General features: G+C 36.5%; 1 protein-coding gene across 1 annotated transcript in view; it reads left to right on the plus strand.

Annotated features, from left to right (window-relative positions):
• GCC2 (GRIP and coiled-coil domain containing 2) overlaps nt 1–13,552 on the plus strand; it is a 29,650-nt gene that overhangs the window by 11,496 nt on the left and 4,602 nt on the right. The window contains exons 10-22 of the mRNA XM_021545530.2: nt 1,159–1,278; nt 2,673–2,837; nt 3,206–3,310; nt 3,873–4,035; nt 4,584–4,684; nt 4,821–4,898; nt 5,568–5,705; nt 6,602–6,723; nt 8,280–8,456; nt 9,993–10,210; nt 11,355–11,549; nt 12,392–12,531; nt 13,294–13,495. Coding sequence (XP_021401205.2) covers nt 1,159–1,278; nt 2,673–2,837; nt 3,206–3,310; nt 3,873–4,035; nt 4,584–4,684; nt 4,821–4,898; nt 5,568–5,705; nt 6,602–6,723; nt 8,280–8,456; nt 9,993–10,210; nt 11,355–11,549; nt 12,392–12,531; nt 13,294–13,495 — 1,924 coding nt within the window. The remainder of the gene's footprint in view (nt 1–1,158; nt 1,279–2,672; nt 2,838–3,205; nt 3,311–3,872; nt 4,036–4,583; nt 4,685–4,820; nt 4,899–5,567; nt 5,706–6,601; nt 6,724–8,279; nt 8,457–9,992; nt 10,211–11,354; nt 11,550–12,391; nt 12,532–13,293; nt 13,496–13,552) is intronic.

Genomic DNA, 13,552 nt, shown 5'->3' on the forward strand with positions numbered 1-13,552 from the left:
AAGCAGGTGACGAGTCAGCATTGCTTCCCCGAGTGAAAGCTGTTCCCTGTAAGACTTAGGAGGAGAAGCTGAGGGAACTGAGGTTATGTAGTCTGGAGAAGAGCAGGCTCAGGGGAGGCTTATCGCTCTCTCCAAACACCTGGAAGGAGGGTGTAGTCAGGTGGGGATTGATCAGTCTTTCCTTTCAAGCAACAAGATTGGACAGAGGGAAATGTCCTTAAGTTGTACCAGGAGAGGTTTAGATTGGATATTAGGAACAGTTTCTTTAAAAGAAGGATGCTTGAGCATTAGAACACGGAAGCAATGGAATCACGATCCCTGGTGGTATTTAAAGTATAATAAGTAAACACAGCAAGCACTTTATATACAAGAATAAAAACACGGCACTTAAGGACATATGTTAGTGGTGGATTTGGCAGTGCTGGGTTTACAGTTGGATTCAATGATCTTAAAGAATCATCTAAATTATTCTGTGACATCATTGAGAGTCTTACATCCACTCTTGTCCCTCCTTCTCCCCCCAAACACAAGAAAGACATTGATAACTTGAAGTGATTTCAGTCGGGGGATGACCAGGGTGGTCAAGGGACTGGAATAAGTGATGAGAAGTTGCTCAGCCTGGAGAAAACTTCAAAGGAACCTGACAGGAGTCTTCCAGTACTTACAAAGACATTATGAAGGGAAGAGAGTCAGGTTATTAATGGTGGTGCATGATAAGACAGTAGTCCTCAATTGAAGGAAGAGATTCCAACTGGATACATGAATAAACATTTTTGTTATGAGAATGGTCAAGCTTTTGAATAGGTTGCCTAATGGAGTAGACATCTCCATTTTAGGAGGCAGGTCCTTGGAAAGACGTGATTGGACAAGGCTCTGAGCAACCTGGTATCATCTCACTGCTGACCCTATTTTAAACAGGAGGGAGACACCTGCTGAGCTGTCTTCCAACCTGAATTATTCTAGAATGTCATGAACTGAAAGGGGTTTCTCCCAGAGCGTGTAATGGAATGATAGCTTTAATTTCATTCTGATATTTCTGATGTTGCAGTAAGACAACTCACATAATGAAATACTAGGTAAGCACACCTCAGAGGTATACAATGTGCTTATGCAATACATCTTGTAAAAAATCATGCTTTTGTGTTTGTATGTGTTAAGAATCTTTTGATGGAATACGACAAGCAAGGAGAACAGCTGGATTCTGAAAAAGGCAAAGCAAATAATCTTGAACGTCAGATAGATGACCTCACAAGACAGCTACAGGTGTCATCTGAGCAGGTCAGTTCTTTATGTGGGTCTGATCTATCGATAAGTACCATAAGAAAATTCTGCCTATTGGGTTCAAGTCCTAATCATGTGATTGTTACTTTAGTTTCATAACCTAAGTGTGTTTTAAATAGTGACTTGAAATTCAGAGTGGTTTATTTGTTCCTTTTCAACATCTGGTATCTTACCTGGGCCTTGACAAAGATAAATATATCTAGAATGTCTGACTTGGTAGATAGAAAGAGTTTAATTTACTCCAGGTCAACTCACAGAAAAGAGCAGATCATCTCTGTCTTGATTTTGGACCTACAGCTCTGCTGCAAGTATCAAACTTGCACTGTTTCTCTGACTGCACACCTACACTTCTTGTTAAGTGCAGTAACCTTTAACTGAGACATTTTTTCTTCTATTTCTTCAACAAAATGTGGCTTTGGTTTTTTTTAATTTTTTTGTTTGATCAACAGAATGTATAAATATACCAAATAAATTATGGATTTTGCATTTTTCACAAGGATGAGACTTTAGGATGCATTGTAGAGTACTATAGTGGCATTCAGAAGAGTCTTGGATAGTAATTAAGAGGCTGTGAGACACATTTTTGCAAAGCTCACTGCAGTGGGTTTGGTATTTAGGAGTTAAATTCCCCATACACTAAAGATCCACCTAGGCCACTGTTTCCTTATAAACACAAGCCAGTAGTCAATAGCATGGGAAGAAATAAGAATTAATAGTATATATTCTGCTGATTATGCAGGCTTTGCATTTTTCAAGTTATAAAGAATTTTTAAATAAAATGCTGTTTAGGTAGTTGACATCTTTCACTTATACTTCATTCTTAATAAGCAAAATAAAGACTAGCATACAAAATTGTCTGTCAAAATTAAATCTGTTAAAGTCATTGCAAAAGTATGCCTGATGCAGTAGAGTTCTTACTAGGTACTGGTGGAAGACTTGGTGGTTCAGTCAAAGCTTGTAGTTCAGCCTTTTTTAGGAGTTAATAGTATGATCATTTGTTTATAAATACAGGCTGATGTATCAGCTGTATTTGGAGTGTGGCAATAGGTATTGAAATACTGTATTGTTGCAAGGGGACAGTGATAATGCAGAAAGCATAAGTTTTTGAGTATTTTTTTCAGATTTCTTTGATTCTTGCCATTTTACAGAAAGCTGGGCAAATTAACTGAACAAAATAACCAAAATGTGCTTATGGCTTTAATTTCATCTGTTTATTTATCTGGATTAGCAGAATTAAGCTGGACAGAACTCATCTGTAGGAATGTTGTTTGTACGGGATTTAGATAGAAATCAGTGTTGGGTATTTTTTTTAAATACAGAAAATATTTTATCTGTTAACATTGCACATAAATGCAGCTTATGTTTTTATCATTCCACTGTTCTAATTTCAGCATGATCAGTTGCACTCTGCTAATGAAGACCTCCTGGCTCGTGTTGAAACACTGCAAAATAATGCTAAGCTGCTGGAAACTCAGATACTGGAGATACAAAGAGCCAAAGCAAAGACTGACAAAGAACTAGAAGCTGAAAAGCTTCTAAGAGAGCAGAAAACAAAGGTAGTACTTCATAGAGATGGTGAATGGGCTGAAGCATGACTTTGATTGGATGTGATTTCTGTTAGACCTTTGTAAACTGTGTTTGTATAGACCAGGTTCTGCACTTTCCCTCCATGTTACTTGACTTTTTGAAAACTTGGTCTGTTCACTGAAAGAACTTTGCAAGGCTGTCGGTTCAGGTTAGGGGTATTTATACAGAATGTGAAAACCACTTCATAGTGTTGTTGGTTTTTCTCTGGTTCACAGTGATTTCCTAAGAAAGGAATCAACTACCTTTGTACAACACAAGTGTGTGTGTTTGTGTGTGTGTAGATGTTGGCATCTGTTTTGAAATTGGACTGCATAATTGACAACTGCTTAAATTTCAGGAACATAGTGGTGCTCTCCGAGAAATAGAGGAGCTTCAGATACAACTTCAGAAGGAAAAGAAACATCTGCAGAAAACTATGCAAGAGCTAGAGCTGGCCAGAAAGGTAGAGTTGCCATCCATGTTAGTGCTTTGTGGACTACCAAAGATTTTGGCCCATCTGGCTGTGTTGAATGCCTGCCTTTCTGTTCTAAGGATTTTAAAGCTGGAGGCTTGCAAAAGGGAGAATGTGAGGGCTTTGGCCCCTGGTTGTGTGCTTGGAGAGCTGAAATGTACTTTTGGAATTGGTTTTGGTCTTATTTTTTGTTTGTTTAGCTTGGGTTATATGGCCTTTCATGATTAGAAATAGGAATAGAATTCAGATGTCTGGAGTACGTGTATAGTGCACTGTTAAGAAATTGCCTTGGTTGTAAGGACTAAAGATGACAAAAACTAATACATACAAAATACCTACTGATAAAAGTAGCAACATATTTTTCAAAGCTTTTGATTCTTGTTTGAAAACAGATTATTTACTGAGGATATGGAAACCCAGTGGATGGGTAATGTTTGTGGACATGGATGGATACGAAATCTTTGTCTGATGGGGAATATTTTTTACAGAATTACAAAAGTCATAACATGCAAGGCAAATTGTAAGCTCTAACTTCATTTTGTATACCTTGCAGGATGCTCATAAGAGTACACTGATGGATATGGAAATAGCTGATTATGAAAGGCTAGTAAAAGAACTTAATCAGAAGATTACTGATAAAGACAGCAGAATAGAAGATCTGGAGCAAGAAACAGGGATTCAGAAACAGAAACATGAGACGCTACAGGAAGAAATAAGTGAGTAAGCTATAAACAGAAAAGTCACTATGGTATAGGTAGCTGTGGTAAAAGATACAATTCAGAAACAACTTCTCAAGTCAGCAAGCGATGGTAAGCTTTGCAGGGAATATTAAACAGTTGCGTTAGGAAAGTAATTTTGTCTTTTTTTGATAACCTTTACTAGGTTATCACCTAATCCAGTGTTCAGCACTTAAAAACCAATTTACCTGCCTGTCATACTGTGTTTATTACCTGATAAAGTTATTCATAAATTATAAATATCGGTGGCTGACAAGGGTTTCATTTGGATATACCACTCTCATAAAACTTTACTGATTACCATATGAAAACTCCATTTCTTCCTATGCTCAAGTGTAAATCTTGAAAATGTTTCACTTATTTTATGATCTTTGTGATAACTTAGGAAAGTTTACTAAAGTTACTGTAAGCTACTTGTTTGCAGCTCTTAAGGAATCTGTTGGAATTTTTAAAGGATTTTCCAGCATTTTTAAGGAAATATAAGAGGGGAAGTTTCCTTTGCATATAATTGTTTTTCTCTGCATTAGAGTCACTTCAGTCAACTATGCAACAGGATGAGGAAAGAAATGCCAAGATAAAACAACTCCTGGTGAAAACCAAAAAAGAACTGGCTGATTCAAAACAAGCTGTAAGTCCATAGCCTAATGACTGTGTGTTCTATTTTTAAGCTACATTTTAAAAAACAGCTGGAAGCTGAATTTTTAGGTTACTGAAGTTTGCAGGTTTGTTTTTTTTTTTAATCTCCAGGTAATTTTATCTTGCAGGAAAATGACCATCTAATGTTGCAGGCATCGTTGAAAGGGGAACTGGAAGCCAGTCAACAGCAAGTGGAAGCCTATAAGGCAAGAAAACTCACTTTTCGTTAGTACAGGTTTTCTTATTTAAGTAGTAAGGGTGTGATTTGTCCTGGGCACATGGAATATAGTCTGAAGAATAAAGAGGTGCTATTTTTACTTTTAGTTTTCTTAAATGAGTTTTGTCTGTTTGCTGCTTTCCCCAAATATTTTTTCCTGTGATTTTTTTAAGTGGATTTACCCGTTTTCCTCTTTTCCTTTCCACCAAAGGAGAGGACTGTGGAGTTTGAAGCTTGTAACTGGAACATATTTTTTAACATTTCTTTAAAAATGGAAGTTGTTCAGTTTAAAAACAGAAGAGCACAACATTGTCAGCAAACATCCTAAGTGTTGTCTATCTGTAATATGGAATAGAAATGTATTGGAATGTAATAAAAGAAGCAGGAAAGGGAGAGAGGTTGGCTTTCGTAAATGCTGCCACCCCAGCATTGTAATTATATCTTCAATTCTCTCTTTAAACAGGATCACATTTTAAAAATTATTACATGGTAACCAATGTCTATATTTTTTTATTCTATTTTTATTGGATTTTAATTTTGTATTCACCAGTTCTGTGCAGGAATTACTGTAGTAGAGTCCTAGGTTCTCAGTCGCATGTTTCCTTGGAGAAGCAAGAAAATTTTTCATGATAGTGAAATTTTCAACTGACTTTTTCAGATTCAAGTGGCTGTACTGACATCAGAAAAGCATAAAGTTCAGGAACAGCTGCGAACGTCTTCAGAGCAGCACCAGCGTACGATGAGTGCTTGCCAGCAAAAAATTGCAACCCTGCAAGAAGAGTGCAGAGCAGCCCAGGTATTCCAGTGTTAGAAGTAATCTTAAAGGCTTAAGAAGGGAGATTACTTGCACTCTTTGCTTCTTCAAAAATACTTTGCAGATTTTTCACTCTTCTCTTTTTGCCTGTCAAGAATTGCAAATTACCCCAGTAATTGAACGGTGGTATAAAGGACAAGCCAGACTGTCCTTGTTGACATATATCACTTGGAGTGAAACATCTGGACTTGCATATTGCTATTTACAATAGGGAAAAAACTTGTGGTACTGGGGAGCCAGGGTTTATTTAAGATGATCAGTAAATACACATTCAGGGAAAAGAAAATTCTTGAAAGAAAAAAGCACAAACGAAAAAAAAAGGAATATAACTTGCTTCATATAAAACCAATTAACACAGATACCACTTTAAAGAAAAAAAAGCTGTAAAAAATTCATTTGCAAGCACCTTTTAATATGCTGAAATATGAGCAGCTTCTTAATTGGCAGGTGTATTAAATGGAAAACTGACACTGTTGCTGAAGTTTATTATTGTTTCTGGGATTTTTTTGCTCATATAACACTGTTAGATGGTCCTGGAATGCAGTGTTTGCATTGGAGACAAACAGATTCAAAATATAGTAGGACTGTTATGTTCAAACCACCTTTATGGGGATACTGCACTACTCTATGGCCACTATTGTATGGTAGGTGTGCATCCTGCAGGTAAGCAACAGCTGAATGCAGCTTCTCGAAAAAACTCAGCTAAAATCTAAAGAAACATTATCTGTTATGGTGGTTACTGTTTTAATTATCTATTTTAAAGAAGGAAATGCAGCAGGTGGTTTTAATTATTTTCAGTGTAAGATGCATTTCAACATAGAGAAATAAGGGAGCAATAGTCAATAGTATAACTTACAAGTTTGTTTTCTGTGTGATAGGCTGAGCAAGCATCTGTTACATCAGAATTTGAGAGCTACAAAGTCCGTGTTCATAATGTTCTAAAACAGCAAAAGAATAAATCTACTGCTCGGACAGAATCTGAAGGAGCCAAACAAGAAAGGTAAAACTAACATTTTTACTTGATCTGTAATCTGACTGTCTAGCTGAACAGAATACTATCAGTTCCTACTGTTGTGGTGCTCTATTCGTTTCTAATAGCTGGATTTGTCTTTTTAACCATTATTTTTGTGTAGATCACCTATTGTTACAGTTGGAAGGAGAAGTAAGCTCTTAGGAATTTTTTTATGACTCTCATGAGATGAAATTAGCTCACACGTTCTGTGTAGTCTTGCCACATCATTTTCTCTGATGTGAAGTAACCAAGTGCCATTTGCAACTAAAAGAAAAGAGCAGATTGATTCAGTTCAGCTGAGCTCACTTCGAATTTTTCAGGAGTGAGTGGTTAAGTGTAGGTAAAGCTCTGGATGCCAATTCAGTCATCAGTTACTGCAGATTTATGAAATCCTGTATGTTGTATCATATGAGGAAAAGACTTGGCAGGAAAGAGTTACACTACCAAAAGTTCTCTGAAAATCCTTTAAGTACAGTCATAAGCCAGGTAAATTCAGATTTGCTTCAGAAAATGTCTCGACTCGCTGCAAAAGTCAGTCGGTTTCTGCAAGTTATTTTTGTTAGTCATTGCGACTGCCCTTGGTGCCAGGCTGGGCGTTTTTATGTGAAAGGCCAGGATTCGTTCCTGACACCGACCCGCAGTCGGTACCGGCAAGTGCAGCCAAACATCCACCAGAGGGCGCCTTGTGCCTTGTTAGAGGACTTGGGGTTAGGGCTGGTTTGGGGTTTTTGAAACATTTTTGCTTTTGAAGCAAACAAACTGTAAGAGTTGCATTTCTTTCTCTGTCCTTTATGCAGAATTTTAAGAATTTCTAGTATTGTTAATTTTTTTGTTAGAGAGAACCATCTTGGAAATACTGGATAACCAATAAACAGATGACAAATGATTCCCAAAGACGTTATTTACAAGTATTAACACTAAGGATTAGTGAGATAGACAGTTCATGAGATAATGGAGGTGTCTGCATATATAAACATAGAAACCAGTAAAAAAAGAATGTATGTGACTTAAGATTTTTTCTTCCTGGTATTTCTGATTTTGACTTGTTTCTGACCAACTGAGTTTATCTGTTATGGACTTGATGTTGCTTTCTAGTAATTTGCTCAAAATCTACTTCAACCATTTGTCCCCTCTATTTGGTCTTATTGAACTGATGTACATTTACTAAACAAATGAAAAAAAAAAGCCTCACCACTTTAAAGAAGAAATTTTTTCTCCCATCTGATTCCCATATATTATTTTCCTTCTGTCTTGTTCCCTTTTGAAGTGAAAAGTGCTATCAGTCATGCTTCCTACCCCAATAGTTGCATTCCCAGCAGTTCAGATGGCATGTGGCAAACCTATTTCTATCTATGTTGAAACAGAATCTGATTGTTTCTGCTGCAGCTTATTCTAAGATTTTTTTGGTCTTAGTGCTGTGTTGAGTTTTTAATAAATACGCAAATTGGATCAGCTGTCTAAAATGTTGTGGATATGATATAGGTTCTGAAATAATGTAGTTATTTTAAATGCATGTTGTGTATTTCTTTTTCTTCCACGTGCAGGGAACAGTTGGAAATGGTGATAGATCAACTTAAAGTTAAGCTTCAAGATGCTCAGCATAATTCACAGATGAATGCATCTGAACTCCAGGCATTGCAGTCTGAGCATGACACCCTGCTGGAAAGACACAATAAGATGCTTCAAGAGACTGTTGCAAAAGAAGCAGAACTCCGTGAAAAGTATGGTCTGCTGATGAATAGATATGGATATTTTATTTTGTTTGAATTTTAAGACCTCAGCATGTGAAAGCCTATAACTGTACTTCACAAAGAAAAGGCATGTTGTTGAGAAAGTTAAAGGAATTTCAAAAGGATTGTTTGCTATTTTTCACAAGCCATTAGAAGCTTCCACAATGACAGTGAAATAGTAGATGATGGGGGAATTGGAGATTTTTGCAAACCTACCTCGTAACTATCAGATCTAAAAATGAACACTTTTTAAGCACACTGACTACTTTTAAGTCTAATGCCCAGCACCACATTTGTGTTGTACCACTCTACTAAATTTTATGGATGTTTCCTATTAAAAAAAAATAAGATAGCTATATGTAAAGCAAACAAGTTTATTGACAAAATACCCAGTTCTTGTCCACTAAGTGCCTTTCTTACAGAAAGTACTGTATTTTAAGTTTTTGCTTGCCAGAGGCTTAATTTGCTATATTTTTCTTCCAAAGTGAATGGAATCTGTTTAATCTGTATCACTCCTTTTAAAGTCACATGAGTATCTAATACCTGAGCTCCACAAAAAGAGTCTATCATTGTCTTTTCTTCTCCATTTAGGGTACAAAGATATTCACATGAAGTATTAATTTGAAATTACTGATTGATATTAGGAACTGTTGACTTCTTGTCACTGTCTTTGTACAGTTTTATCTGTTCCTGATAGCTACATAATAATTTACTGTAGTCAACCAAATTTATGTTCTGCATTTTTCTGGAAAGAACCCATTTCAGAGTAGTTTCCCTTTATACCTAAACACTGGTCTTTTCTGCTCGGGCTCTGTTTAAGTGTGTATGCTTATAAGGGTAAGTCCTGGGCTTAGTTTTCCCATAAATGCATTTATTTAATTACTTATGACTTTATTATTTATTTATTTATTATAATATACCATGTCTGTATTATATATTATTATTTTTTAATGTATTTAATTGCTTGTGAAAATTTTGGTGTGCTTCTGGAATACCTGCAAACCAAGTACAACTGATGAGTTACTGTCATTTTTCTTGCTAACAGCTACACTCTTCACTGAAAGTTGAGGTTTAAAAAAAATAAACTTACCTTCTTAGAAAGGTACATTTTAGAAGTCCCAAGTAAGTGCTTTGTAAATAAATGTTATAGGAAGTGGAGTATAAATTACATGCCCTGTATGATCCTATAAACAGTCATGATGCAATTTTAGAATTTAAGAATGTTTAGACCACAGGGTCTCTTAAGTCTTTCATTATTTCCCAAAGATGTCTGAATATTTTGTTCTGAAATGGAAGTCAAGTTTATATAGCACAGTGCATTCATATAATAAGTAATGTGTACCTTCTTCAGTCTCAGAGTTTCCCTGTAAGAAGAGGACTTCAAATGAGAAAGAGTTGCACACATAGTTCTAAGATAATCATACACATGAAAATTGAAAACTGCCTCAAACTGTAAAAATTTTGAAATGTAAAACTTACACTGTTTTACTGCTTGTGTCTTACTGTTTGTGCATGCACTGTTTTCAGACTCTGCACAATACAGTCTGAGAACATGGTCATCAAAACAGAACATGCCCAGGCACTGAGTCAGCTGACAGCCCAGAATGAAGCTCTCCGGAACAATTTCAGAGATCAGGTCAGGAATCTGCAAGAAGAGCACAGGAAGACAGTAGAGACACTTCAGCAGCAGCTCTCCAGAGTAGAAGCTCAGCTCTTCCAACTCAAGAGTGAACCAAGCACTAGAGGTAATTTCCAGTCAGAATACCAGGTTTCCATGGGTTGCTTAGAAATTTGTGTACCTCAGACTGAAGCTAAAATGTGCTTACAGTGTTTGATTCTGGAAAATCACCAGCAACTTGTTCTGGGAAATCTGCAGCATGCTGTATCAGTCCACAGATCCCAAGTCAGGAATGCATCTTTTTTATTATATACTGTTGCTTCAGAATCCTAAAGTCCTTGAATGTATCCAGAGGAGGGCAACAAAAATAGTGGAAGGACAGGAAGGACTGTCCTATGAGGTGCAGCTGAGGACTCTGGGTTGGTCTAGTTTGGAAGAAAGCAGGCTGAGGGCAACCTCATAGCTATCCTATAGATTCCTCAGTTGTTGGTCATTTCGGACTGGAACTATTCTGTTCTAGAATCTGCACCAGTGATACCTATTCTGCAGTATCTGCAGTATCAGACAGATGGAGGGAAATTACTTTGTAAATGTTTGGTGTTCTTATCATATTGTCTCAGGTTTTGGAGCATGCTGGACATCTGCCTCAAGTATGAAGTGTAAAGCTAAAGTGTTTTAGAAGCTATTTTAAGAATGTTTGTTATTTGTACACATGCTATTTATTATACTTGCTATTTGATCCTTCTTCCAATTTAAGATTTGAATGTCTTCAATCTCAAGTGCTATTTTGATATCTGTAAAGTTTCTAATCAGGATGTAATTGGACATTTACCAAGTAGCAGTAACAGTTTAAAAAGTTGCTCAGTTGTTAATGAAGTAGAAGGATCATGCACACAGTAACAATTTACACCTCCCACAGGACTGGTTGAAGCAAAAGCAAATTATTTTGCATTAAAGGTATTTGTTACTCTTACCATAGCTAAAACACATCTTCAGGGAGATGTACATGAAGGTTTCACAGTTACTGAAATAAATATTGCCAATCAAGTTTGGGTTTAGAACCAGACTTTAATTGGAATGGCCATTTGGAGGTGAAAGGCTGTATTTTTCCATTATAAATGTTATATGCGTATCTGGTTATTTCTTTTGGTTTCACCTTCCCTGGCATTTTGAAGACTGTGAGTGGTATATAAAAAAATCTGAGACAGTCACACCTAGCAAATAGCCCTCCCAATTTCATTCTGATACGAACATCAGTAAGTATCTTTCAGGTCCAGCTGTTGCAAATCTGGCAACGAAGAGCTTGAGAGAGCGGCGGAACACTGACCTTCCTGTGCTCGATGTGCACACTGTGGCTAGGGAAGAGGGAGAAGGTATGGAAACAACAGACACAGAGTCTGTGTCCTCAGCCAGCACCTATGTTCAATCCTTGGAGCAACTGCTGAACTCACCAGAAGCAAAGCCTGGTAGGTAGAATATGGCTTTCAGAAGTGCTTGCCTACATAGGTGGCAGAAGTTTGCGCCCTCTAAATATTTTAGAGCATTGTGTTTTCATGCTTTTAGTGCAAGACACAAGTCTAGTCAAGTGCCACTGAGCTTACACTGTCCTGAACTTTTGCAGGAGTCTTTTCATTGATTAAGGACTTACAGTAGGACATCTCTACAGGTTTTAGTGATTTAAAGATGTCATATAACTGAGCTTTTAAAGTGAAAAGACTGGGTGAGCAAGTCAGTGAATAATTACAGAAATTTTTGTATTCTGGATAAGTCTCTACTAGGGACAGTTAAGTGCTGATATAACCCCGTTAGTAAAAGGATAAAATTTCTGTTTATCTTAATGAGGCTTCTTAGAAGTACTTTATTCATAAGTTTTTTTTCTAGGAAAGGGAAATCCAGCATGAAAAAGAATGTTTTAGGAGTCCCCAAAAACCAGAAAAATACATGGTGTCATATAATCTTGTTTTAAAATTCTACTGAACACTTAATGAATAGATGTTGAAAATCTCTATTTATGGGTAGGAAACAAGGAATAAGTTAAAACCATGTATCTTGAGGTACTCTAGAACTATTTTACCAATCCTCTTCTAATATATAAACAGAAATAGATCAGAAAATAAGCATGCAGCAGCAGCATTCATGTTGCACTAAGTGCATTAAGTGCACTCCAGAGTGCATTAAGTCTGCACTCTGACTTTGCATGAATTTTGTTCATAAGAAACTACGTTAATCAAGTCCTGATGTTAAGTTAGTATGAAGTAGATGCAAGTGCATTTTCCTTCTCTTAGTTTTCTTTTCTAATTAATTCCAGAACCATCTCAGTGGCAAGCAGATCTCACCAAGGATGAGCTGATTCAGAAACTAAACACAACAGCTAAGAGTGCTGATCACTTGAATGAATTACTTCGTGAATCAGAAGCAACCAATGCAATCCTAATGGAACAAATAAAGGTTAGCAGGCACACAGGAGATGTGGGGACAGCTCTAATTTCCATGGTCTGTTTCTTAGACCAAATATCTTTCAGAAAATCCTAGTCTATAAAATTTTGGTGATATAAAACATAATTTAGGAGGGGCTTTTATTCCACAGGTCTAATTAGTGCTTCCAGAGTATACTTCAGTTTTTTTGGGTTTTTTTCCATCACAGTTTCTAGTTGGCTGAGGGGAAGGGGGTGAAGAGTGTTGGAGTAAAAGCTTCTACAAAAAAACTTCAGGAGTTGGGAAGTTTAATGTTTAATAAAGGGTCACTAGATAAAAGCAGTAAGTTTCAAGGGAAGCATTGTCTGTTTTCTTTCTTTAACCTGTTTTAGCTGTCTTAAGTTAAAAGAAGACTTGAACTAATGTATGAGTGAGCTTTCTGAAGCCATTTCTAAATGTACTAAGCTTTCTTTTCTAAAATGCTTTTAAATTAATATAATCAGATTTCTGAGTTATTTAACTGTTCTACTGTTACAACTCTTTTATCACTGATATTTTAGCTCTATACTGCACAAATTTTATCCAAAAAGGGTATTTTTTGTCATAAGTTATTTCTTACTACATTATCATATATTTTAATTTTCACTGAATATTTGTCCTGAATATGTTGCTAAACATGCATTAGTCTTTTTGAAGCAAGCTACACAATTCAGTTTTTACATCTTCAAAAGACCTTTGTTCAATTTTTCATTAAGTGAGGCAAGCAGTATTATGTATTTTTTTCTTCATTTGCAGCTTCTTAAGAATGAAATAAGAAGATTGGAAAGAAACCAAGAGAGAGAAAAGTCTGTGGCTAATCTAGAATACTTGAAGAATGTTCTATTGCAGTTCATATTTCTGAAATCAGGAAGTGAGAAGGAACGGCTGCTCCCAGTCATAGACACCATGTTGCAACTCAGCCCTGAAGAGAAGGGGAAGCTGGTTGCAATTGCCCAAGGTAGGTGGTGTTCAAAACATTGTCACAAAAAAAGAGGAAAAGTGAAAAAGGAAAAGA

The sequence above is a fragment of the Lonchura striata genome, chromosome 2 (genome assembly GCF_046129695.1).
Source record: "Lonchura striata isolate bLonStr1 chromosome 2, bLonStr1.mat, whole genome shotgun sequence".
In the NCBI taxonomy this organism is placed as follows: domain Eukaryota; kingdom Metazoa; phylum Chordata; class Aves; order Passeriformes; family Estrildidae; genus Lonchura; species Lonchura striata.